We start from the raw sequence: 26,204 nt of genomic DNA, 5'->3' as shown, positions 1-26,204 counted from the left end.
CTGCAGGGCTAAGAGCTGGACTGTTCTTAATTTCTGCAGTGGCTGGAGGTTCTCTGTATGTGCCTGCCTTTGTCTTGGTTTCCTCAAAACCTCTAGCACGGCAATGCCTAGAGTGACCTGTGTTTCTCAGCCAGGACCTTCACAAATGTGTCTTATGTTTTTAGTAAACCCCCTTCAGTGAAATGAAAGGACTGGAAGCATAAGTGTCCTTCCCCAGCCGAGTCCCCAGAAAGTCCGTCTGCATAGCCCCCAGAGCCACCTTGTAGCGGTGCTCCTGGTGGGTCACACGCTTCCTGGTCGCACACTTCTGGCCAGGAACTCTACAGATCTGAGAATGAAAGACACACACTCATGCCAGTTAATTTTAAAATACCTTGGCCACCTCAAAGACTGGGTAGCTCTAATCAAGAAAATACCCTGCAGACTTACCTACAGGCATTGGGACAGTGGCCTTTTCTCTTTTTACAAGACTGAGGTTTTTCTTCCCAGATAAGTTTAACTTGTGTCAAGTTGACCAAAACAAAACAAAACAAAAAAGCAACCATTTATTAGAGTCTATCATTCTAATAGCCTCAGTGGACTAACTAGATAAACATCATCTTTGCAGAGAATAACATTAGAGGCTGTTTTATATGTTGTGTTGAAATCTGTAGGAGTTCTCTTTTCCATTCATCATCTCTGGTTTTCCTGTGTCCCTGTGTGCTCCTCTCTGTTGTGAATGGTCAGTTGGACCTTGCTGTCATGTTGATGCTCCTAGGACCCAGACCCCGCACCTCGTGCTACCCTGCACTTCCTCAGTGTCCTGAAGAGCCAGCTTCTGCTGGGTGCTTTGATGGTAGCTTTTTGACCGTGTAGTGCTGTATGATTAGCCTCGTTTTTTTCTGCTTGACACAGCAGGAAACTCTGTTATTGTCAGCAGAGCAATGGTATGAGGGTAAGAATCATGAACAGTTTTCTCCCCAGGTCCCAGAAAGCATATCTACCCATGTCCTCTCACCAGGCCCAAGACCCATTTGCCCTCTGAAAACTCTCATGTTTAGAGCTAAGCTAAGCTAAGCTAAGCAGAAAGGCATCCGTGAAGACAACAGAGTGCATTAGGAGCCTAAGCTCCTGGCAAATGTTCCTGAAGAAACAACTTCTGTTCTGTGCCTGCCCTGCTGTGCATTTGATTTAGTGAGTTGATTCCCTCGGCTCCACTCTGTGGAAACAACAGAGGGTAGAATTCCTGTTCCTTATCTGGATGGGACAGCTAACTCCCTGGCCTAGTGCTGACGTGTAAGATGCCGCTCAGTCTCCAGAGCTCCTTTAGCTCTGAAGCTCTGTGATCTCCACAGTCTTCTGAGACGGAGCCTTTTAATAGTGGACTACAATTCCCAGAATGCTCTCTTTGGATTGGCATTCATTTCCTGCAATGCCTTAACAGCCAGGTGCACACATTTCCCCGGCAATTGGCAGAAAATAACCTTGAGGAACCTTGACGGAGTGTGTCGGAGTTCAGAAAACTTAGGGATGGGTAAGCTTGTTTTCAATGTTTAGGTCACTTATAACAGAAGATTTAAGCTTTTATTTTTGCAGTTTAAGATTTTTATAAAAAGAAAAATTAAATCAAAAGAAAACTTATAGAAAAACCTATCTAGGTTTTTTTTTTTTTAAGAGATTGAAATCTACAAATAGGCTGGTGAGGTCCTTATACTTTTTTATTCTCCTAATGAAGTTAAATGTATATACAGTGAAACACAGTTCTTAATACTCTAGTCTGATGGATTTCAACACATGGAGGGTCCATAGCTGGATGTTTGGGTTATAGAATGGCTTCTGCTGCCCCACACATCAGTGACGGCAATGGCAGCAGTCGCAGGCAGGGGGCTGGGGCAGTGGAAGGGCAGAGAGAAGGAGCCAGTCCATCCGTGGTGCTCCAAGTTTACTGCCAGGGTGGACACACTGATTGTTTGGCACCCACCTGCTGCCATGTGTCCAAACTGGCATCCTTTAAGGACAGCGGGCTGTGGGAGTGGGGGTGTGGAGCCCAGTGCTTAGATGGGTGCTGCTTTCCAGAGTCTTTTTACACGGCACTGTGCTGTGGACCTTGGCACCGAGCATCCTGACGTGTAGACTACGCTTCATTTCCAATCATGTCCTTCCTGCGCACCATCAGAGAGTCTTGTCCTGAGTTTCCTTTACTTGCCAAGTGTCACAGGGCAACTCAACCTTGTATGTCCCAGGATTTGTGGAGCCTGGGTTTGCAGTTCTTCTGCCAGAAGGACCAGTTACACTCCTGGTTATAGAGTGCCTGCATAGCCTGAGTGCCTTTTCCCGTGTTAGCACCTGCTGAATAGCCAGAACGTGGGCAAGGCAGCAAGCTGTAGCAGTCAGCAGTCTTTCCTGCCTTGTTTTCAGGCTCAACCCAGCCATGGTGCCCACCTGCCAAGCAGGCCACCCCTGGTGATTGTAGCCAGCCCAACACTACTACCCATTTCTGTCCTTGTGGCCCACACATTTTTACTCTGTCTTCCTGCCCATCCCCTCCCTTTCCTTTTGTGTCTTCCCCGTCCTATCTTGGGACACCTCCACTTTGTTTATTGTGCACTATCTATCCCACGCCTTTCCTTCTCCTGGTTCTGATAATTCTGTTCTGCCAGCCCTAGATTTGCAACTTGAAGTTTAGTCCTCTCCTTCTCTAATCATTGCCCTGTCCAGGCCCCCAAAGCTCCTAACAGACAGGACACCTACTTGATCCTGGCTGTGCTTGATCCCCCTTAGCACAGAAGGACAAACTCCAGTGTCACTGAAAGGATAAAAAGACATAATGCCCCTGGGACAGCAGGCATAGCTAGGCCCTACCTTAGACCCACAGGCCAGTATGCTAAGCAGTGTTCAGCCTAGTAGGTAGCCTTGCTCTCTGCTATTACCTAGTCTTAGCCATGCAGCCCCTCAGACCCCCTCAACATCTGTGTCCCTTTTCTCTACTGATACCTGTTCCTTAATAGCAGGGTTCACATTTCCAGTTTCTCCACAGCCTCCCTCTGCAGGTTCCTCCTATGTGATAACCTTTTCCCCCTATCTAATCAGTGCTTTCAGTGAGTGTCTCCACCTAGTTTTATGTGTTATGGGTCTTTTGTCTCCACTATGTCTGTATAACACATGCATGCAGTGCCTGCAGAGCCCAGGAAAGAGCACCATGCCCTGGCACTGGAATTACAGACAGTCCTAAGGCACTGAATGAAACCTGTGTCCTCTGGGAGAATGGTGAGAATAGGGTCTGAACGGTGAGCCGTCTCTCCTGGCCCCTCCACCTAGCGTTGGGAGAGGTAAGCAGACACTCAAGGAACTGACCCTGCTTCTACACAAAAACCGCCTAGTCTGAGGGCTTGATTCAACGTGACCAAGCTTTGCAGAAGCACATTTCCGGCCCTGGGTTAGTATGTGTCGTGCCGTGCCCACTTCACTCTCACAGGTATTTCATGTCAGGATCCGTTGTTTGGTTCCCCGGGCTCTTTGTTGAACTGTGTAACACAGTACTTCCTCAGTGGGGTAATTCCTACAGCACTAGTTGTTTTCTGGAACCTGTTCCCCAGGGTGACTCTAAACAGCAGGAAAGCTGTTCTGTGAAGTAGCTGAGAGCTGCATAGATTAGTCCAGAATGCCCGGGGCCTTTTCAGCCTCAGAGGAAAGAATAGTGGAGGGAGGGACACAGGCACCAACAATACCAGGCCTAAGGAACTAGCAGATCAGACAACCAAGGCAAGAATGCGTGATTCATACCACCAGTTGTTTATAATTGAACAAACCCCTTATGTTGGCTGCTTTATCCCCAAATCAGTGTCTTCGTTCACTGAGACACTAAAGTTGGCAACACTGCAACAGTGGATCTGAGTCCCAGCATGACAGCCGGGGCCCTGGCTCTGAGGTCCTTCTGGTCTCCACTGAGCCATCCATCTCTCCAGCATACCTTAATCGTTTTAATAACTGCTTTAAGAAGGTCAAAGGAAACTAGCATAACTAAAGTTAGCAAATATATTATTTGATGTCATTATCCAAAATACTGTCATCTCTCTAAGTGACCAGTAGTTTTTTCATCCTGGGATACTAGAAATTGTTTTTCTAGACTGAGTTTTGGGAAGCCTGTGGTGTGTCTAGGGCAGCCACATGCTACATGTAGCCAGTGCTACAGAGTTGGCCACCTCAGGTCTGCAGCAAACATAGGGTGCTAGAAGCTGAGGTGAGCTACAAGATACCTTGTGGTGTCTTTCTTTGTGGGCTTGCCTGTTTCCCTCTGTGTAATGGAAACCCTGACCATTTCATAAGAGTGGGATCAGGTAATCCCTGCTCTTGGTCTGACTTCTCTCGCCCAGGCTTACCTCTGTGGTACAGTTGGAAATGGTTTGCCTTTATGATTGAGTAGTGTTCCTCCTCTGAGCATGCTGCGTCAGCTCACTCAGCAGGCATCGGATGTGAGTTCTGCTTGTGGCTGTGGTGAACAGTCTGCTGCTGCACATAGTTAGGTCTGACTTGGGTGGGTACTTAATTTCTGTTGGGCCTGTCCCTGGGGGTAAAGCTATTGCTGGGTCCTGCTCTGTGCTCACCTTAAAAAAATTAATTTTTTAGTTTATGTACATTATTGTGGCCCATAGTTTGGACTTGGGTGGTTTGTTTTGTTTTGCAGTGTTTTGCAAATCCTGGGTCTTGAGTGTGCTGGGTAATCTGTGCTGAGGAACTCCAGCATGTCCTCCCATGAAGGCCCATGTCTTCACTTTTACGTTCTTCCCGCTGCTGGCTGGTCATTTTTTTTTTCCATTGCTGTGAGAGAACACCATGACTACAGCAACTTACAGAAGAAAGAGTTTATTTGAGCTTATGATTCCAGAGGATAAGGCTCTATCATGGCAGGAAGTGGCAGGCATGGTGACCGGAAGCTGGAAGCTCTGACCCAAGCACAAACCAGAGTGGACTGAAGTGCCTTAAGTTCTAACTCTTCAACTGTGCCCAGCTATACCCTTCTTCCAGCAAGGCCATGCCTCCTCAACCTCCCGAGACAGCGGCTGCCCCAGCTGGGGACAGAGAGTTCAAACGCCTGGTACTACAGAGAGCACTTCTTATTTACACTGCTGGGGTTCGCTTCATCTTTCTTCTTCCCTGAGGTAGACTCACTCACCTCACCTTTTGGTCTTTTGTGTTATGGAGACTGGTCTTGCACAGGCAACAGCCCTGCTTGAAATTTTAAGAGTATATAGTAGCTGGACTTGGTAGCTTACCCCTGGGACTCTGGAAGGTGAGCAGAAGGTTCTCGTGGTCGGCCGAAGTTACATAGTAAGACCTGACTCAAAACAAAACAAAACAAACAAACAAACAAAAACAACAGAACTAAGGACTGAGGAGATGGCTTTGTGGTTAGAAGTGCTTACTGCTCTTCCAGATGACCTGAGTCCATTTGCAGGAGTTAGCTCTCTCCTTCCACTCTGGGGGTTCTAGGGATCCAACTCAGGTCATCATGCTTGGTGGGGAGCTCCCTCACCTTTTCCATTATTTAAATCCTGGGAGAGGCAGAAACGATGCATCGCAGATCAAGCCTCAGGCAGGTTGGAGGGAAAAAGAGCAGGACCAGTTAGTCTCTCCCTGCCTTGTGTTTTCCGTCTCTCTCTGCTCTCCTCCCCTTTCTGGTCTGTGTCTCTCATCTGGTGTTTGAGGACTGTCCCCATTTGGTCCCACTGGTTGGGAAGCAGTGTGAAGACGGGATTTTTGTCATGGCCTGGCTTGTTTCTGCTGGAGGAGCATGTCACTCATTAATAACTCATACAGAAGGACTCCAGGAGGGAGGGGCTGAGTGACCCCTAATGGGTCTAAAATAAGGGTAATGCCAGGTATAGGTGCGGGGCTTTGGAGGACACGGGGATTCTGGCAAGGGCCACCTGGTCTAGAACTGTAGTGCTCATTGAGACTTCCCTAATATGGAGTTCGTGACCAGAGCCAGGTGTGGGTCATGAACATTAGTGCAGGGCTCAATTCTAGTTCTGCCTCTGAGAGGGTACTTGCTGCCTGCCTGGGACGCCAAGGTGTTTCCATGGCTCACCCACACAGCCTTGCCCTGTCCTGCATGTGCTGTCAGGCGACTGCTCTGCCTGTTGTTGCAAGCCTCGCACCCTAGGGGGCAGGCGTAGATCATCTGTATCCTGCCTGCAGGGGCAACAGAGTAAAAGAGGAAGAGAATGGAGAAGGGAGTGCTGTCAGGCACAGGACCTCACAAGACATGCATACTCACGCTACCGTACATGAGGGACACATGCAAGCTTATCGGCACACAAACCAACAGGACACACATGCTGACCAACATGCATGCTGACAGGACTAGCTTTTCATATGCTTTAGTAGTTATGTGGGAGGAGCTTGTAAGGGAGAACTGGTATTTCCTCCGCAGACAATGTACAGGTCACCTGTCTATCATGGCTGCCTACAGAGACACTCTGAGGTGCATGCACTTCTCCATACACAGTGCCCTGTGGGTTGAGTGCTGCCAGGGGCCCCTTCAGAGTAAGGCACCAGCATTGTCCCACACCAGAGGACTTAGGTGTTGTTGGAGTTCATGACATTGAGTGAGGTAGCAGACTGTCCTGTCTTGCTCAAAATGACTGAGTTCTCTACAGTTTGAGATCACAAACCCCACTGGAGTGTTTTCCAGCTATTCCCTACCCCTTAGGCTTTAACTAAGGTATGGAGGTGAACTTGGCACCCTAAGAGTAGAGGAGTAGAGGAGTAGAGGAGCTCGGTCTGCCTGTTATCCAGTAAAGAGGTCCAGAATTAGACCTGTTACACTCTCACATAGACTAGCAAATATATATGTAAATGAAAACAATACGTTAAAAATTCGTGTTAGATTTATATATTTTATTGTATGTGAAAATGTTTTGCCTGTATACATATATGTACACCAAGGATGTGCTTGGTGCCGAAAGAGATCAGAAGATGACATCAGGTCTCCTGGAACCGGAATTATGGATGGTCATGTGGTGCTAGGAGTTAAGCCTTAGTCCTCCCCAGAGCAAGAAGTGTTCTTAATAGCTAGACCATTTCTCCAACCTGATAAATATTTTTAAGGACTGTCCAGACAACTCAGTGGGTAAAAGCACGTGCTGCCAAGTCTGATGAGCTTGAGTTCAATGCCTGGAACCCACATGGTAGGAGACAGCTGACTCCTGGAAGTTGCCTTCTCTGCCTGTGGCGCCCTGTAAAGGTCTTCTCTCTTCTGAATATTCTTCCTAACTCTTTCAACTCAGAGCTGTGTGATATTAAAGCTGAAGTCGTTCCCAGCGCTGACCTAGTTGCCTTGCAGGACACATGAGTTGTTGGTCTCTGGAAATGGGCTGTGTCTATTGGTGGATGGGGAGTCTTCCTGACTGACCTCCTCCATCTCCAGTCCCACTCTGTGAGCCGCTTTCCCGACTCCAGGGTCAAGGTGTACAAAGGCACCAGAAGTATCCTGCTCACCTGTGGGAATCAGCCTGGTGACCCTTCTGAGGCCCTGCAGTCTCTGGCAGAGTCAGAGTGAGAGCTGGGGTGACCTGGGAGGTCATGTGACTCAGTTACAGACCGCACCTTCATGCAGCACTCAGCTGGTCCTCACAGAGCTGCCTCATAGGGCAGCCTGCCTCGCTGTCCTTCAGCCCTGCCTCCAGCTCCTCAGCGTGCCAGCCAGTGTGCCACCTTCCCACAGTAAAGCCGTCTCTGCTGCGATGTGAAGCAGGCACAGTTGAATAGAAGGGAGAGATAATTTTCTTAGAAGCTGCTGTCGCCCTCCAGCTCCAGCATGGCCTCCCTCTCCAGCCCTGTTGCTTTTCACATCTGCTTCTTAGCCTGCCTGTTCTCCCTTCCTTGTGCACCGTTCCTCCTGGGCTCCATTCTGGTCCCAGGACTTCAGGGGCTGAAGGGCAATGCTCAGGCTTCCCTGGCATCTTCATCACTCCCCAGACTCTGGACGTTGCAGAGGTCCAAGAGGATCTCACCACAGGGCATTTGAGGGTGTGTGGCTGCTGTGGCAAAAGCACATTCCAAAGTATGGCCAACACTGGAGGAAGTGAGTCATTTACTGTTCCATCCTTTCATTTTCAGAGCCTCCCAAGCTGAATCCAGTGGTGGAGCCGTTGTCCTGGATGCTGGGTACCTGGCTGTCAGAGCCGCCGGGAGTTGGTACCTTCCCAACACTGCAGCCCTTCCAGTACCTGGAGGAGGTGCACATCTCCCATGTGGGTCAGCCTATGCTCAACTTCTCGTAAGTCCCACCGTGCTCACGCTCCCGGACTGCCTAGGCATTTAGATAACTCCAGACTGATCCAAGACATGCCAGGCAGGAAGATACAAAAGCACCTTTAGATTCGCTTCCGAAAAGCTCTGTCTTCTTTCCCAGGGCCTGGCAGCTGAGGCATGGGGTTGGTAAAAATGGTCTGTTACACTCTGTTACATTCTTTAAGGTGTCAGGCAGACGGCACGTTGACAAGGTAGTTAATCTAAGCAGAAAAGCAATTGATGTGTGTTTAATTCAACCAGTACTGTCAGTCTGACGTGTGGACATCAGTTACTTGGGGCTGCTGAAGGAAGAGGATGGGGCCCTCATTTATTTTTGCCCTGTGCTAGGTGAGGTGTTCTAGCAAGTATTTTAAGGGTGGCTTAAATGTGATTTTAAAAGTAATGTATGTGCTTAGCAATTTTAAATAGGGTGGAGACATTGTCAGTGATGGAGTGGTTTCGTAGCATGTCTAAGCCCTGGATTTATTCCCCAGAAACTCACGTGTTTTTAAAAGTACATAAAATACAAAAGCAAAGATCTGTTTCTGCTTTAGTCTCCACTACAGAGTTCTTAAGAATCTTAACTAGGAGCTGGCAGGATGGGTCAGTGGCCTCTAAGCTGGATGATCTGAGTTCAAGCCCCAGAACCCACAATGGTGGAAGGAGAGAAATGACTCTCAAGTCATTCACTGACCCCCTACACACAAGTATACACAAACAAATAAATATAATAAATATCTATTCTTAAATCTTACTAAATAACTTACGGTACTGCATTTTGAGTTTCTCTTTCGTGAAATACTTGCAGAAGCATTTCATATTCAGAGATTTTTAGAATTTTTTTTTTTTTTTTTTGGTTCTTTTTTTCGGAGCTGGGGACCGAACCCAGGGCCTTGCGCTTCCTAGGCAAGCGCTCTACCACTGAACTAAATCCCCAACCCCTTTAGAAATTATTTAATTATGTGTCTCTGTGTGTCTGTGTATGTGCCCAAGGAGGCACAGAGGGCAGAGGGTGTCAGCTCCCTGAAGCTGGAGTTCCAGACAGTCGTGAGCTGCCCGGTGTAGGTGCCAGGACTCCAACTGCAAGAACAGTGTGTGACCCTATGAGCGGGTGACATTAGCTCAGGCCTGACTAGAACAGTGTGTGACCCTATGAGCAGGTGATAGGTGATAGCAGCTCAGGCTGACTAGGGAAGCAGTTCACAACCCCAAACCCAAGTCCTCTGAAGTCCAGAACTGTTCGGTGCCACCAAATGATACCATCGCAGCTTTTAGGTTCTATAGGTGTGGGGCTTGGTTTTGTTTTAAAACAAAAGACAGTACAGCCGTGGTTGTACTAGAACTTGGCTGTGTAGACCAGGCTGACTTCAGAGTCCCAGAGATCTGCCTGCCTCTGCCTCCTAAGTGCTGGGATTAAGGGTTTGTGCCACCATGCCTAGGCCATTTTGGGTTTGAAGATCTATTATTATATTTTTGGATGTGTCTGAAGATCCCCGAGTGTGTGTATGCACCACATGTGTCCCTGGTTCCTATAGAGGAAAAAGAAGGTATGAGATGCCCTGGAACTGAAGTCACAGACAGTCGTGAGCTGCCACAGATGTACAAAGAACCAAACTAGGGTCCTCTGCTAGAGGCACAGCACTCTTACCTCTGAGCCTCATTTGGGGTTCTGAATTTTTTAGAGATACTCAACCTCCATCTGTTTTGTTGTGGTTACTGTTTTTGTTTGTTTTGTCTTGTTTGAGACAGAGTATCCTTCATAGCCCGGACTGGTCTGAAAGTCACTGTGTCTCAGGCTGGCCTCAGACTCACAGTTATCTTGCCTCCATTAGCTGAGTGCTACAGCAACAGGCATGCGCCCCCACACCCAGCAGATACTCTGCTTCATTTTCTAACTAGGATATGGAAAGGTAGAAGATGACTATTTTCTGGGGCATTGTTGTTGGTGGTGGTGGTGGTTTGTTTGTTTTTAAGATGGTCTCTGTGTCGCCCTGGGTGTCCTGGAACTCTCTGCTAAGACTAGGCTGGCCTTAAACCCTTCCTGCAGAGTGCCGTGACTAAAGTCGTGTGTTACCACACCTGACAATGGTCTCCTTAAAGAAAGAGATGGTTTGATTGTGGAGGCATCTATATGCCTGCAATCTTCAGCATTCTGGGCTAAGGCAGACCACTCAGCCTACTATCCAGTCAGGCCGAGTCAGCCTGGACTACTCAGAAAAACAGGTCAGAGACAGGGAGGATAGTCTTAATTATGGTTTCTATTGCTGTAATAACACACCGTAACCAAAAGTAACTTGGAGAGGAAAGTTTTTATATTACAAATCTTGGATCACACTCCATCACTTAGGGAAGGAAGTCAGGGCAGGAACTTGGAGGGGAAAACCGAAGCAGAAGCCATGGAAGGATGCTGCTTACTGGCTGTTCCTTGAGGCTTGCTCAACTGCTTTTTTACACAACTCAGGACCACTTCTCAGAGTCAGTACCATCTCCAGAGAGCTGGAAATTCTGGATAATACAAAAGTACCTAAGGCTGGGGGATGGCTGTGGTTAAAAGCACCAAATGCTCTACCTGAAGTTCAGCTCCCAGCACCCACACCCCAGCTAACGGCCATCTACATCTCCAGTTTCAGGGTCTCAGATTCTCTTACGGCCTCCAGGCATCTGTGTAGGCAACACCCATACACAGAAAACAAAACAAACAACAACAACAAAAGTCTTGGGCTAGAGAGATGGCTCACCAGTTAAGAGCACATATTTCCTCTTCCAAAAGGACCCAAGTTCAATTTCTAGGACCTATGTCAGCCACTTAAAACTACCTATAACTCCAGCTCCAGGGATCCCCAACTTCTGACCTCCACAGGTATCCAACACATGTGACATACATACATATATACACATGATGAAGAATTATACAATCTTTAAAAAATAAGTAAATCTCAAACAGTCTGGCACAGCCAAGTAACAATGCCTGTATCCCAGCACTTGGAATACTGAAGCAGAAAGATCATAGGTTCCCAGGCTGTATGAAAGGCTGTCTCAAATGTAAAGGAAAAGAAGGCTAGTTGTGGTGATGGTTCTGTGGGTAAGAGCTATAGCTGCTTTTCTTTTCTTTTTCTTTCTTTTTTTAAGATTTATTTATTTTATATATACATGTACACTGTAGCTGTCTTCAGACACACCAGAAGAGGACATCAGATCTCATTACAGATGGCTGTGAGCCACCATGTGGTTGCTGGGAATTGAACTCAGGACCTCTGGAAGAGCAGTCAGTGCTCTTAACCACTGAGCCATCTCTCCAGCCCTCTAGCTGCTTTTCTAGAGGACCTGGGTTCTGGATTTGATTCCCAGCACCCACAACAGGGTTAACAACGGTCTGTAGTTATAGCTCCAAGGGATCCATGTCCTCTTCTGGCCTTGAGTTACCAGGAATGCATGTGGTTCACAGACACAGGCAAAACACCCATACACATAAAATTTTGAAAATAATAATAAAGTTTTGAGAGAGAGACAAGGATATATAGCTCAGTGATAAAAGACTCACCCAACATGTGTGAGGCCCTGAGTTCAATTCCAGCACAGAAAAAAGCAAGCAAATAGATGACCCAGATAGTAGAAATCAGGCTCACTCCTTTCTCCCTCCCTCTCTCCCTCCTTCGTCCCTCCCTTTCTTCCTTTTTTTTTTTTTTTTTTTCTTTTTTTTTTTTGGAGCTGGGGGCCGAACCCAGGGCCTTGCCCTTCCTAGGCAAGCGCTCAACCACTGAGCTAAATCCCCAACCCCTTTCTTCCTTTTTTTTTTTCTTCTCTCCTTTCTCTCTCTCCCCCTTTCTCCTCTGCTAGGCCTTGCACATAAGCAGGCCTCTACCACTGCATCGAATTCATAGCCCAGCCCAGAGGCAGGCCTTTTCTGTTTGCATGTCAGGCTGTGGCAGTGTAGACCATGCTGACCTTTGTCTTCTAAGTGCTGCAATTAGAGACCTGTGTACTGTGTTCAGTGTGAATATGTGACAAAGGTTAGTTAGAAACTACACCCTAATTATATTTATGTGTATATATACACATAATATATATATACATATGTATGTATGTATGTATGTATGTATGTATGTATGTATGTACCATAGAGAGTGATTGGGCTCTTAAAAATAAGAATTGCATTTAATCCCAGCACTGGGGAGGCAGAGGCAGGCAGATCTCTTTATATTCAAGGTCAGCCAGCATCGATACCAAGGAAATCTTGTCTCAAAACAAACAAGCAAAAGCCTTTAGTCCCAGCACTGGGGAGGCAGAGGCAAGTCTGGAAGAGAAACCCTAAGATTTTACTGTAATTATCCACAGTGTTTACAGCGGTGCCTGAAATACACAGTTTGAAAAGCATTCTCCATATTATCAAGGACAAGTTTCTGGGGCTGGGAGTTTTTCTGGTACTTTTTTCAAGCCCTGTCACAGTACACACTCACACGCGCACACACATGCACATGATTTCCTGTCTTTTAAGAGTTGGTGAACTTGGAACGATGAACAGGATAGAACGGTGGTGGTGGGGGCTGGTAGACAGAGCTGAGAGTCAGAACCTGGAGGAGCCTCTTCTGGTCAGATCATGTCCCAGCAGCTGAGGTCTCTTCCATAACGACTTTTTCTTTTCTTTTTCCTTTTTGATTGCTGAGTGGACTTCTCCTAGGGAAACATAAGCTATTCACCCCAGACCAACAACCAAGGATTCTACCAATGTTCAGCTTGGTGAACCAATGAGTTCGTTTGGCATTTGAGGCATAGGTGAGAGGTTTTCCCAGGAATGAGGCTGGTTCCCAAACAGCTACCACAGAGCACACCCCATGATGGGTGATGACCTCACAGTAGCTGCGCCCGAGTTCCCTTTCAGTTAACCTTCCACTTGCTTATACTGTAGCATCTGCCAGGATCACTTGTTGGGTGAGCAGGAGAGAGCAATGTGGGGAATCTCAGGTGTTAGGTCCTGTGCTAAAGAATGTTCACAGCTGTTGCTGTTGGTGTTCACGGCACCATATTGTGTTTTATTACCATGGTTTCTGGGACACAGAACTCTCTGCTCCAAGATGGCAGTAGGATGGCCATGTAATTCCAGAAGGAAAAGGCCCTAGCACCCCAGACCCCTATCTTCTGGGTCTTACATTTTTTTACTCCCTCTTTTGCAAGATTCATTTAGCCTTGGAAAAGGTGGTTTGTGTTTTTGTTGTTATTGTGTTGTGGTTTGTTTGTTTTTTTAGCACTGGGCCAGCTATATCACTTAAACAGGCCTTATTTATGCTTGGCAGTCTAACCAGTTATGAGTCTTTGCACCTTACCCTACCTGTTGTAAGAAGTCTTCTCTCTACAGCCAAGGCCAATAGTACTAATAGACCATGGGCATAAGCACAGATCTGTACGAGGTCATTTGATATGGCCATTCAACAAAACAAAATCCCCCCTGAAGCCCAGCCACGGGTTTCCGTCCTGACTTACACTACCGGGTGTAAGCTCTCTTCTGTGGCAGGCTCGCATCTAGTTGGAAGGCTGCTGGCTGCACTCAGAGCAGTCACTGCTACTGTTGGGCAAGCCTGCCTGGCAGTTTGACAGTGTAGCTCTCGGGGTGTGCAGGCCGGTAAGAGCTTCGATGGCAGTTCTTCCTGCAGCAGAGCCAGCCAGCATGAAAGGAGACCCGACCACCTAGTCCGACACATACCCAACAAGAGTGGCGGCCATTTATGACCTGGGAAGGGAGCCTCCAGAGCAAGTAGCTCATAGGGAGTTCCGCACCCTGGCACTGGGGCTTTTGGTTGACACCTTGTAGCTTTTGGCATGTGTCCCCTCCGTGCAGGGTGCCCTCTTAGCTGCTGTTTTTACTGTTTTTCAGATGGTTTTCTAAATCTCTAAGGCACTCAGGTTAGCACTATACACCCGTGTGATGAAACTCTTTCATAGGACCTTTGAGGCCACCACCAGCTATTCTGAGCAAGTTCTAGTTGATCTCAGGGGTCAGCAGCTAACAAGAGACACTAACGAGAAGCGTGAGTGAGGTCCCACAGCGTGAGAACAGTTCCACCACTTGTCTCAGTTGTGTCCCCACAAGCATGGGATGTGGTGGCATGGAGAGAGGGTACTACTTTATAGTTTTCCATGGCCTCTTTATCCTTGGGCACTGTTGCCATGGTGCTGATAAGCGTTCTTCTCTCCTGGTGAGTTAGCCTTAGCTGCTCAGCACAGCGCAGAGCCAATGGGAACAGGAATGTCCTCGTTTCTGACACCTGAGTTGACCCCCTGGCTCTGCCAGACTCAGGGCTCTATGAAAGTAACCACTTGCCTCTCCCTCCCCACAAGAGCTGCTAAGTAAATTCCAGTCAGGTGAGCAGTTTTCTCTCCTAACATAATTTCTTGTAGGAGAGAAATAAATATACACAGCTTACTGGGACGGGGTGGAATCGTGGTTTTTATCCACGCTGTTTCTATCATTGCTGCATTCTGTGAAACCCTCTAGAACAGCACTTGTCTTCATCATTTTCTTCCCGTAGGAATTACAGTTTGACACAAATCTTGTCATGTCTCCTTCAAATGACTGAGACAAACTCCTCCTTTCTGTTTCACCCTCCTCCATTTCCTCCTGGTTGATACAGCACTTTACGGGCCAGTTTATATGTCATTTTATATGTCATTTTATATGTCATTGTAAGTTGTCAAAACCCAGCACAACCTCTTCTACCTTGTGGATCTCACCCAGCAAGGGACTCAGCTAAGCACCTCAAGCTCCAAACCAGGTTGCCTGCTGAGCCACCCTATTTCAATGGAGGAAATGCTCCTCAGTAAACTGGGCACCATACACCTCCTCGCTTACCTTCCCTCAGCTACTTCTGTCCCTGCGCTTTCAGACCCTGATTCATGAGGACCTCAGCTGTGGATAACCAAGTGTCCCTGATGGCATATGTGAGCCAGGCCATGAGGAGCTGGTTTTGTCCTGTTGTCCCAGGTTCCTCAGCCTTTGTCCCTAGACGGGGTGGCTTCTGTTACCAGCTACTTCCACAGCATCGGGCTGACCCCACGCACCCTGTGCCACAGTGAACCACGCTGTGAGTTCTTCCCTTCCTTCTTACAAGTCTTCCCGCGAGCCATTCCAAGGCAGGGTGTGACTCTGCACACCTCGTCTGTACTGAGGCACGGACCTCGCCTTCCTGTGCATCCGAAGCGCCTGAGGGGGCTTCTGTCACCTTTACCTTTTTGTTCAGTCTTCGCTAGCTGACTCTTCTCATGGGGTTCAAGTTTTTAATCACAGGAGGGACTCGTTAACAGAGCTCTGATTTGTGTTCTCTTTCTGTTGCTGTAAAATTATAAAAAATAACATGGTGTCTTTTACCCTGCACTAGATCGGACACCGCAGTGCCCCAAGATACCTGGTAGATATCTTCATCTCAGTCAGCAAAGCCTCTCACCCGCTCTACTCCATCCCATATCTCACTGCCGATGGCTTCTCTCTGAGCCTGGCAGCCATCTCTCTACCCATCCAGTTCCCAAGGCAGGTTGCCACCTTACACACGTCTCCAGCCACCACATACTCTATTGAACGGAAACCGCCACATGAAAGAACACAGAACACAATAACCTCTAATCCACTTGATAAGATATAATTTACTCATCTAGACACACAAAGCCCTGTACACATCCATCCCTTAAGAATATTCATAACAGGGGTTGGGGATTTAGCTCAGTGGTAGAGCGCTTGCCTAGGAAGCACAAGGCCCTGGTTCGATCCCCAGCTCCGAAAAAAAAAAAAAAAAAAAAAAACCAAAGAATATTCATAACAACCTGTAAATGTGCAGAGAGAAATCTTAACATCAGCTTCCATGTTCTCTCTGCTGCTTCTCTTGCCTCGCTCTAGTCTCCTCTCTCTAAAACTTTTCCCCTGCCCATCCTTCCTTCTCGTCCAATGACAGGCCTTGTTTATCTTGTACCTGCCTTTACCTGTATGACATCCTACATCTTTCTCTTTGGCATCCCTCTCAGCAGCAGGAAGTGGAGAACCAGCAACTCTTGGCTCATCCCCCTTTATCTAATTTACCTGCTGAGTTAGAGACTAACATGGAGGATGAGAGCTGTGGGACCCTTTGCATCATGATTCTTACTTTTCATTAGCAGGTCTTGCTGGCCAGCCATCCTGGCTTCCATCGCATATTTTATTAGCACAGTAGCCGTCACACAGGCCATCGCAGCTTGCTGGTGCCTTGTCCCAACTGTGCATCTCTCCGGGACTGCATTGTATTCTCTCAGTCTTTCAGCTGTTTGCAGGTGGAGCCCACTCATTGCAGAGGAATGGAGCGAGAAAGCTATCCTGGCTGGGCACTGTCTCCCACCCCCACGGACACTCACTCTGCACATCTCAGCATTAGTCGTGTGTCTCATTACCCTTAACAAGGCCCATGCAACTGCCGCCATAGCAAGAGGGCACACGACACATGGGCAAGAGATGGATCGCCCTGATACTGCCCGGAGATAGCTTGGTCTCGGTTGTGTGTGCTACACAAAGCAAAGACTGCAATCGCTCCTCCCAAATTCATCATGAGTCTGCTGCTCCACGTTAGGATGTCAGTTTGCTGTGTAAACCTTTGCCAAGGAGACAAGAACGAATGTCTATTCACCAACCATAGACCAAACTTAAGACTTTGGTTGTCAAACCAATGGGATTCTTGAGGTCTCTTACAGAACTGTAGGTGATCTTCAGTCAGCAGAACCTCCTCAAAGTCCCATCCCATCCCATGGATGATGACTTCATGGAGGCCTGCCTTTCAGTTACTGTGTGTATTCCAGGAGCTCCCCAAATCACCGCGGCTCAGAGGTGAAACAGGAGAGCAATGCTAGAATTCCAGAGAAGGGTCTGTGAGTCTCCCCTTCTGCTAGGTGTGTCAGAAACTCTTCACTTGCCGGGATATGCTGACACGTGCCTTTAATCTCAGCACTTGGGAGACAGAGGCAGGCTGTGAGTTACAGGACAGCCAGGGCTATACAGCGGACCCTGTCTGAAAAGAACTGCTGTATAGAACCAGCTCTCACTGTGCTGTTTGCTTCTCATTGCCGTGACTGTGAGACTGGGGTATGCTGCAAGGTGGCATGGGTCACTGATGGCGTGCCCAGAGGAAAGCCTTGCTACACTACATCTAGCAGGACAGCCCTTGGAGGCCACATATCTCCTTCACATCTCTCTTCCCTTCCAGGTTCAACTCCTTCCATCCAGAAACACACAAGCCAATGCACAGAGAATGTGGCTTCATCCGCCTCAAGCCTGACACCAACAAGGTGGCCTTCGTCAGTGCCCAGAACACAGGTATGGAGCCTCTAACCCAGGGTCTGCTGATCAGTGCTACAGAGATCAGCTCAGTGACTTCAAATGCATTTCTCCTGTGGCGTGTATTGCAGGGACAGTGAGAATATAGTTCTCCACAGACTTGAGCCTTCCTCCTAGCACAGCGTTAGTTTTGGTGCTTTACCCATGCCAACACAGTACGTGTCCAAAGGATAGGTCCTAGCAAGAACAGGCCAACTGACCCAAGGTCAGTCCTTGTCTGGAAGTCTGGCAAGTCTGGCTCAGAAATCACTCAACAGCCTGTATGGCCTTGACCATACCCAGTCTCACTCCTGTCAGAAGTAGCCAGCTTGGAATGAAGCTACCACCAGGCACTGTCAGACATGGGCACATGCAAAAGCTCCTTCCCCAGCACAGGGTAGAAATGGACCTGAGGGTACAAGTCCTAGCCCATTGAGAAGTGCAGTAGGACGGCTGGGCTCCAGGCAGCTCTACAGAGATGACCTACCATCGAGCATTTGAAGTGTGAGTGAGGCAGGAGGATTTCTTGACTCCATAAATTCCAGACCAGTCTAAGCAACCTAATGAGACCCCCTCCCACAAACAGGTAACAGGTATGGGTGTTGGGGAGAAAGCTTAGTAGGCAAAGTGTTACTATGTATGCGTGAGAGCCTGAGTCTGGACCCCCAATATCCACACAACAACAGAATGTAGACACAGGCTGATCTCTAGGGCTTTCTGGCTGGACAACCAGCCTGGCAAAGAGGTGAGCTCCAAGTTCAGTCAGAGACTGGAGGTGTCTCCAGAAAAAGTAAGAAAGAACGCAGAGGAAAATGCTCAAAGTCGGCCTCTGACCCCACACAAGTGCACACAGAGTGAGGGAGTAAGAATTCTGAGTCGCGGGGCTGGGGATTTAGCTCAGTGGTAGAGCGCTTACCTAGGAAGCGCAAGGCCCTGGGTTCGGTCCCCAGCTCCGAAAAAAAGAACCAAAAAAAAAAAGAATTCTGAGTCGCTTTCTTGACATCGCAAGAACAGTTCCTCTCCCTTCATGTGAGAAGTGGGAGATGCTGTACCTGGATAGTGGCAGAGTTCAGGCTTCCCTTGACTGTCTCGCGTCTCGAGTGCGTGGAGGGTAGAGTGGCTTGGATCACACTAACTGCTCCCTTGCAGGTATTGTGGAAGTGGAGGAGGGTGAAGTGAATGGGCAGGAGCTGTGTGTCTCATCCCATTCCATCTCCAGGATCTCCTTTGCCAAGGAGCCCCATGTGCAGCAGGTGAGCCCAACCTCCTCCCATCCTAGTAGTTTCTCAGCTGGATGAAATACACGTTTGTCTGTCTGTCCATACGTCCATCCATATGATGCCCTGTATTACTCGGTGTCAATTACAACAGCATTCTAACTCTATTAATTTGGTTTCTTTTTTTTTTTTTTTTTTTTTTTTTTTTTTAGCTTAATTTGATCTTATTGATTCCCCCACCGCCCCCAAACCAAACCCAGCTCTTCTTTTCACTGGTCCTCTGTATTGTTTGCTTCCTTTTCATCGATTTCAGCCACGGTTTATGTCTCCCATCTAACCCTCTGCGTAGTATTTCAAGCTTGCTCCAAGTGTTTGATAGTTAGTGCCATGACTAACTTTCTTCTTAGAACTGCCTTCGTTTTGGTGTGCTGTATTTTTATTTTATTTTCTTCAATCTAGAAATTGTTAAATTCCCTTCTTGATTTCTGCCTTAACCCTATCTTCACTCAGTAGTAAGGTGTTTAGTTCACTTCTGTGAAGTTTGTGTGCTTTGCAGTTCAGTTCTTGTTCATACCCAGTTTTAATTCATGGAAGTCAGACAAGATGCAGAATAGTTCAGTTTTCCTATATTTGTTAAAACTTGCTTTGTGTCCAATATGTGACTAATTTTAGAAAAACTTCCATGGGCTGCTGAGAAAGGAAGTGTGTTCTTTAGTGTTTGAGATAAATGTCTGCAGGAGTCTGTAAGACCTGTTTAATTGACATTATTTAACTCCAGTGTTTCTTTGTTTTGTTTTTGTCTGAATGGCCTCTCTATTGGTGAGTATAGGGGGTTTTTTTGTTTTTGTTTTTGTTTTGTTTTTTGTTTTGTTTTTTGGTTCTTTTTTTGGAGCCGGGGACCGAACCCAGCGCCACTGAGCTAAATCCCCAACCCCGAGTATAGGGTTTTAACATTAGTATCATTGTGTGAGGATCAAAATGTGATTTTTAGCAGGTGTAGGACCTCTTTTATGAACTTGGGTGTTCTTGTGTTTAGTGCATAAACTATTAGAATTGTAATATCCTTAGTGTATTTTCCTTTAACAAATATGTAGTGACCTTCCCTATCTCTTCTGATTAGTTTTAGTTTGAAATCTATTTTTGTTACATACTAAAATGGATATATACCTGCTTGTATCTTGGTTCCATTTGCTGGAGTTCCTTTTGTACCCCTTCACCTAAAGATGTCTGTCCTTGATGGTGAGGTATGATTATTGGAAGCATCGAAAGGATGGATCTTGGTCTCTGATGCACTCTGTTAGCCTGTGTCATTTTATTGGGGAATTGAGACCATTAATAATAGTTATTGGTTCTGGAGAGGTAGCTCAATGATTAAAAGTGCTTGTCACTCTTGCATGGGGGCTGAGTTTGATCCCCAGTTCCCATGTAATGGCTCACAACCATCTATAACTTCTGGTTCAGACAATTCGGGCCATTTTCTGTCATTCAGGACACCAAGCACGCACATGGAACACAGACAGACATGCAGGCAAACTATCACATACAAAGTAAGAAAACCTAAAAGAAAATGAGAGTTTGTGAGCAGTGTTTATTATTCTTGACCTGGTGCTGCTATTGTTTGCGTATTTAGTTTTTCTTTAAAGACATCTTTTGGTTTTCTCTTCTAAGGTCATGTACTCCTTGTGTCTTATGGGTGTGGTTAATCCTACCTTCAGACCTAAGTTTTCCTTTCAGTGTCTTCTGTAGAGCTAGTTTGGTAACAGAAGTGTATTAAACGTTATCACGGGATTCCCTTCTGTTGTGACTGATGGTTTTCCTGGGTGTCGTAGTCTGGGCTTGTATGTGTGCACACTCAGTGCACACTCATCCAGGCCCTTTTGTCTTCCAGACTCCTTGGAAAGTCAGAGGCCCTGCGTTTGGATGGGACTTGGTCTTTCTCCCTTGCAGTTTTAATGTCCTTTCTTTGTTCTGTGCACTTAGTGTTTGATTATGTGCATGTGTACTGAGAGTTTCTATTCTGCTCCTGGTTATTTTGTGTTCTCTGTGCCTCTGCACCCTCTTTGTTTGGGACTTTTCATGCAGGGTTTGATAAACACATTTTCTATGCCTTTGATCTGGGTTCTACTTCGTCCTTTATCCCTGTCATTTGTAGGTTCGGTCTTTTCATAGTGTCCCAGATTTTCTGAATGGTCTGCGCCTGGGTTTTTAGATCTAACATTTTCTTTTACCTTGTCTTGCAGATGTGAAATTGTCTTCCACTTGGTGTGATAAGTTGGGGACTGGGGACGGGGTTGATCTGAGTTGTTTTTTTTTGTTTGTTTGTTTGTTTGTTTGTTTGTTTGTTTTTGATTTCCTGAGTTCTTATCAAGGGCTTTATTCTTCAGTGATTCCATTTCTTTGTAAATTCTATTTTCATATCTTGAATTGTTTTCATTAATTTAGCCAACTATTTACTTGTGGTTTCTGGTCATCGTTGAGACATTTACTCATATCTTTTTAGGGTCCTTGAATATATTCTTAGTTGCTATTTGTAGTCCTGTCTTATGCTGCAGCCACACTGCTTTTCTCAGGAAAGACTACAGTGGGGTGCTGACTCCTGGAGGGGACATGTTATGTGTCTGGTTGTCAGTGTTTGTGTTTGGGGATGTGACCTGTCACCTGAGCATGTGGCGTTAGGCCATCTGTGGGTGTCTGTCTGCTCGCACCTCTGCTGGCTGTGTGCTGGGTCTCTGTTGGATGAGTCTCAGGAAACACTTGGGTTCAGAGAGCAGTGTCTGGTGATGGCTGAAGTTCTGCTTGTAGCTTTAGACACAGAAAGCAGCCCAGATGAACACAGTGAGTAGGGAGATGATGAGGGAGTGTCCAGGGAAGGCGACTGACCCTGGTGGGCTCTGTGGCTGAGCACTGTTCCTTTGGTTGATAAGAAAGGCAGGGTCTCTCTGTGTAGTCCTGGCTGTCCTGGAGCTCATTGTGTAGACCAGGCTGGCCTCAAACTCAAGAGATTCGCCTGCCTATACCTCCTTAAAGCTGGGATTGACAGCTGTGCACCACCACCTGGCTTCAAGTTGTTTTTGAAACTACTTCAAAAATCTTCAGAGCCCCTTTCTATCTTGCCTCAGTTTCTGTTCTATCTCCTCTTCTTCCACCTATGTCCTCAGTTTCCAGTCTGTCTCCTCTCCCTCTGTCCATGTCCCATTTCTGTCCCCAGACTTTAGTCTACATATTTCCTGCTGCCTGTTTTCCAGTTCAGTTTGCATGCCTAATCTAATGTCTGACATAATCTCTGATGTCTCCTCAGAACTCCAGGCTGGACATCTTGCTGGGAGGCAGTCTTTCATATTTCTCTTGACATGTTTCCTTTTGGCTTTTTTTTCCTAGTTTTTCCCCCCTTAATCCTAGCATAAGAAGCTAAAGAGATAAATTGAGACTTTCTTTAAGGTCCCCTCACCACAGAACAGATCAGGAACTAGACTTGCTGCTCTGTTTCTGTTTGGTTTTTCCCAACAGCTAGAAATGAGGTTGGGAGTCCCCGTAGAAGCCAAGGTGTTGTTTAAACCAGACAGGCTCAATCCAAGAAAGCCCTGTAACTCTCCCTGGGCCAGCAACTGTTCTAAGCCGGGTGCCTATTCTGCTTCCTTGCTCCTTGTTTCCTTGGTGGCTTCCTGGTGCCCTTAAATGTGTGTTCTCTCTGTCTCTCTCATACCAGGCTGCCTGTGAACTCATGATACCCCCCCTCTTTTACCTCCCAGTGGATTACGGTTGGCACTACCACATCCAGGTTGTTTAGTGTTGGGGATCTAACCCAAGGCTGCATGCAAGCAAGCACTCTACCAGTTGAAGTACATCCTCAAATCTCTAACTAGAATTTTGTTTTATGTGTTTTTTAAATTTAAGAGATAGATAGGGCTGGAGAGATGGCTCAGTGGTTAAGAGCTCTGACTGCTCTTCCAGAGGCCCTAGGTTCAATTCCCAGCAACCACATGGTGGCTCACAACCATCTGTAATGGGATCTGATGCCCTCTTCTGGTGTGCATGAAGACAGACTACTCATGTACATTGAATGAATGAAATAGATACATACATAGATAGATAGATAGATAGATAGATAGATAGATAGATAGATAGATAGAGGTGTGTGCATATAGTCATCTGTTAGAGCAATAAGTACTCTTAACTACTCTCTGGGCCATCTCTCCAGCCTCCTTAACTAGACTTGTGATAACTGACATTTTTATCTTTTTTTCAGGAAAAGGGTTGGGAGCCCACATAATGGGCATGGCAGAAGCAGCCGATGGTCCAGGAGCACTGAAGTGATAGATAGGCCCTTAGAGAGTTCTTTAGACGTTCGTTCATCCATGTGGTCACACAGTGTCCACAAGTATTCTATACACGAGGACATGATAGTCTTGTGGAAAGAGCCATATAATATAATAGACCAGCGCTCCCCAAGTGCTGGCCCAGTGTTCTCCAAAACCACATTTGCTATGGTTTAGGGCTCAGATAGAAGTGGGAGGGTATAGGCAGCACAATGTGTTAACAGAGGCCAAACAACGGGTGACTTCTGGAAAGAAAGCTGAGCACACACCAGCCATGCCCACCTGCTGCTCGAGAGCAGGGGCTGAGCAGCCTCGGTCCTGCTGGGCCGTGGTGTCTCCACCCAGAGTCGTGACCTTGGGGGCTGTCCGCTCACAGGCCTGTGACAGTGATTGACACAGGTGGAGGCTCCAGTGCTGTTCGGCAGTTTTGCTTTTTCTAAATAGAACCCAGGCTGGGAGCCCGGCTGGCCTAGAATTGGACACGCTTCTCTTGTCCTGGCCTGCTGAGTGCTAGGGTTACAGGCGCGCGCCGCCACACCCAGCCTTTGTTGACTCCTTTGAAGACATAAACTTAAGTGTTCTGTCCTGTTCTCTACTCAGATCACTCGGAAATTCAGGCTGAATTCTGAAGGCAAACTTGAACAGACGGTCTCTATGGCAACCACTACACAGCCAATGACTCAGCATCTTCACATTACCTACAAGAAGGTGACCCCTTAACCCGGAGCCCCTCCTAGAGCCTGGGGAGGAGCCTGGCTCCTGCATCTAGCCCCCTAGTTTAGTAGACATGGTGTGGTCTCAGGCTCTGCTGACACTGAAGTGTTGTCCAGATGTTCTTGTAATGGCATAGAAAACCAAATAAAAGGCCTTTATTTTTATGGCTGAAGATTTTGAATATTATCACTGTGTAGACTGTACGTTTTTTATCTGCTGCTGATAGTTTGTGTTACAGTCTGTAAGATACTAAGAGAGGATCGCATGCTCCCTCTTTCCTTCCCCCCCTCTCCCCTCCTTCTCCACCTGCTTTCTGCAAGTTTTGTGTTTGCTTTTTGTAGCACTGAGGAAAGACTGTACTGAGAACTGTACCCTCCAGCACCTACCTCTCTTCTATAGAGATCCGTCCATTCATCCATCCTTCCTTCCTTTCCTCCTTTCTTTCTCTCTTTCTTTCTTTTTCTTTCTTTCAACATAGCCCAAGCTTACTTTGAACCTAAGATCCTCCTGCCTTAGCCTCCTGAGTGCTAGCATTGGAGATCTGTGCTGCCAGGCCTGGGAAAGCTTTTTTCATAGCTGGGAAACCTCGTGTGGCATGTAGAGCCAGGGTCAGATACGGAAAAGTAGGGCAAAATGCTCAAGCTGCCAAAGGCAAGCACCCGGGGACAAGAGACATTACCACAGTTCAGTCGTTAGTGCCTCAGACCTCTGAGGAGAGTCCTGGGCTGGTACCCCATCAGCTCTGCTACGAGGGGGATGCCAAAAGATCATGTTGTGCTATGGAGGGCTGCTACCTCCCTGTGCTCCAAGCTCCCGCCCTTTACCCTGTATTCCGAAAGCTATACCTGAATTCTGCCTGGAAGCACTTCCAAGGAGGTTGACTTTGTACTTTACAGCATATGAGGAACTCTCACAGATGCTCGTCGCCTCCAGCATGTTTGGGAAGTGTACAACCTCCCCCATCCCTCACCCCATGTGCTGGAGTTGGAACCCAGGACTCTGAGCAGCGACCCCACCAGCCCAGCCTAGCTCTCAGCCTGTTGGTTCCAGTCTTCCATCAGCCTCTACCTGAAGTGCTGGGTGTGGCCATAAGGTCAGCAACAGGCTGTCCCATTCTCTGTTCCTCCTGGTTGTCATGCTGGGATTCTCTCAGAAGCTGTCAGAGTTGGCCATCTGAGCCATGCATGAGGCTGGCATGCTCAATAGTGCTTTTTCCTTGGGTGGGAGCTGTGGCGTAAGGGTGCCCTGCTGTGTCCAGAGACACCCAGCAGACAGCACTGCCCCGCCTCCCCATTTGTTCTTTCCTCTTTCCTAGCTTTGACTAGGATCTGTGACTTTGACCTGTAAATCTGGTAAGGCTGCCTGCCCCAAACTCAAGTCTACCCAGGTTCCTGAGCCCTGAATCTTTCTGGTGGAAATAGAGACCAAAACCTGGGAAACACAGGTTCTTCACGTGGGCTGCTCAACTTCCGGGCCTTTCCATGAACAAAAGCCTGGAGATTTTTCTTTTGGAAACAGAGCCTAAGCTGACCTCGAACTCACTATGTAGCCTAAGATGACTTTGAACTCCTGACCCTAAGTGCTGGTGTTACAGGGCTGTGCCACCAAGCCAGACTTTATGCAGGGCTGAGGATCAACCCCAGAGCTTCATGCATGCTGGGCAAGCCCTTCACCGACTAATGGAGCCAAATCCCCAAACCCAGGTCATTTTATATCTATTTCCTCTTATTTTCCCTGAGACAACAGTGAGGGTGCACTGCAGAGCCCACGGCTTTGTAGTAGTTAAATGTTAGCCTGACTGTGTTGAAAAGCACCTCAAGATTATTAGCGCTGCACACCCTGGGTGTGTCTGAGCTTCTCCAGGCCCTGACATCACAGGCCTCTGACCTAATCAGTGGGTTGATCATTTGATGCATGCAATATGGTGGTGCTATTAGGTAGTGGTGAAAGGTAATGGGTGGAGCCCAGCCGGGAGAAGTAGGCTAGGGAGTGTCCTCCTCTCCTGACTACAGTAGCTTTCGAGATAAACATTTAAAAATGTAGATGAAGGACTGGCGGTGGAGGGAGCCGGGTCAGTACAGTTCTTGAATGCAGTCTTGAGCACCCATGCAAACAGCGAATGGCCACATAGCCTTCTGATGTGACTATTCCCCCAAGCCATACAACGGCCATCTTGGAGTAGTCAAGCTATGCCTAGTTGCAAAAGAGCATCCCAGGTGGGCTTGTTGACTCTATCCTCCCTCATCAGAGGGGTGGGAACGGCTAGGAAACCCTCCCCTGAGTATCCAGCCATTCCCTTCTCCCTGTTACATACAGTGTGCCTTAGTTGCACATGACTTCTAGAAGGGGCTAGAGTATGTT

At 47.3% G+C, this 26,204-nt stretch overlaps 1 protein-coding gene across 2 annotated transcripts in view; it reads left to right on the top strand.

Annotated features, from left to right (window-relative positions):
• Nucleotides 1-24,029, top strand: part of Thap4 (THAP domain containing 4) — a 41,229-nt gene extending 17,200 nt beyond the window's left edge. Inside the window, exons 1-5 of one of the 2 annotated variants that reach the window (XM_032901685.1) lie at nt 1,406-1,513; nt 8,101-8,260; nt 17,487-17,596; nt 18,746-18,849; nt 23,730-24,029. In XM_032901685.1, the coding sequence (XP_032757576.1) occupies nt 1,510-1,513; nt 8,101-8,260; nt 17,487-17,596; nt 18,746-18,849; nt 23,730-23,849 (498 nt within the window). In that variant the 5' untranslated portion in view covers nt 1,406-1,509 and the 3' untranslated portion in view covers nt 23,850-24,029. Of the gene's footprint in view, nt 1-1,405; nt 1,514-8,100; nt 8,261-17,486; nt 17,597-18,745; nt 18,850-23,729 lie in introns of those variants that run through there. The other variant, XM_032901684.1, reaches the window with a different exon arrangement.
• The last annotated feature ends 2,175 nt before the right edge of the window (nt 24,030-26,204 follow it).

This window comes from Rattus rattus, chromosome 4 (assembly GCF_011064425.1).
Source record: "Rattus rattus isolate New Zealand chromosome 4, Rrattus_CSIRO_v1, whole genome shotgun sequence".
In the NCBI taxonomy this organism is placed as follows: domain Eukaryota; kingdom Metazoa; phylum Chordata; class Mammalia; order Rodentia; family Muridae; genus Rattus; species Rattus rattus.
The sequence above is the reverse complement of the archived record's forward strand: the minus strand, read 5'-3'. Positions and strand labels throughout refer to the sequence as shown.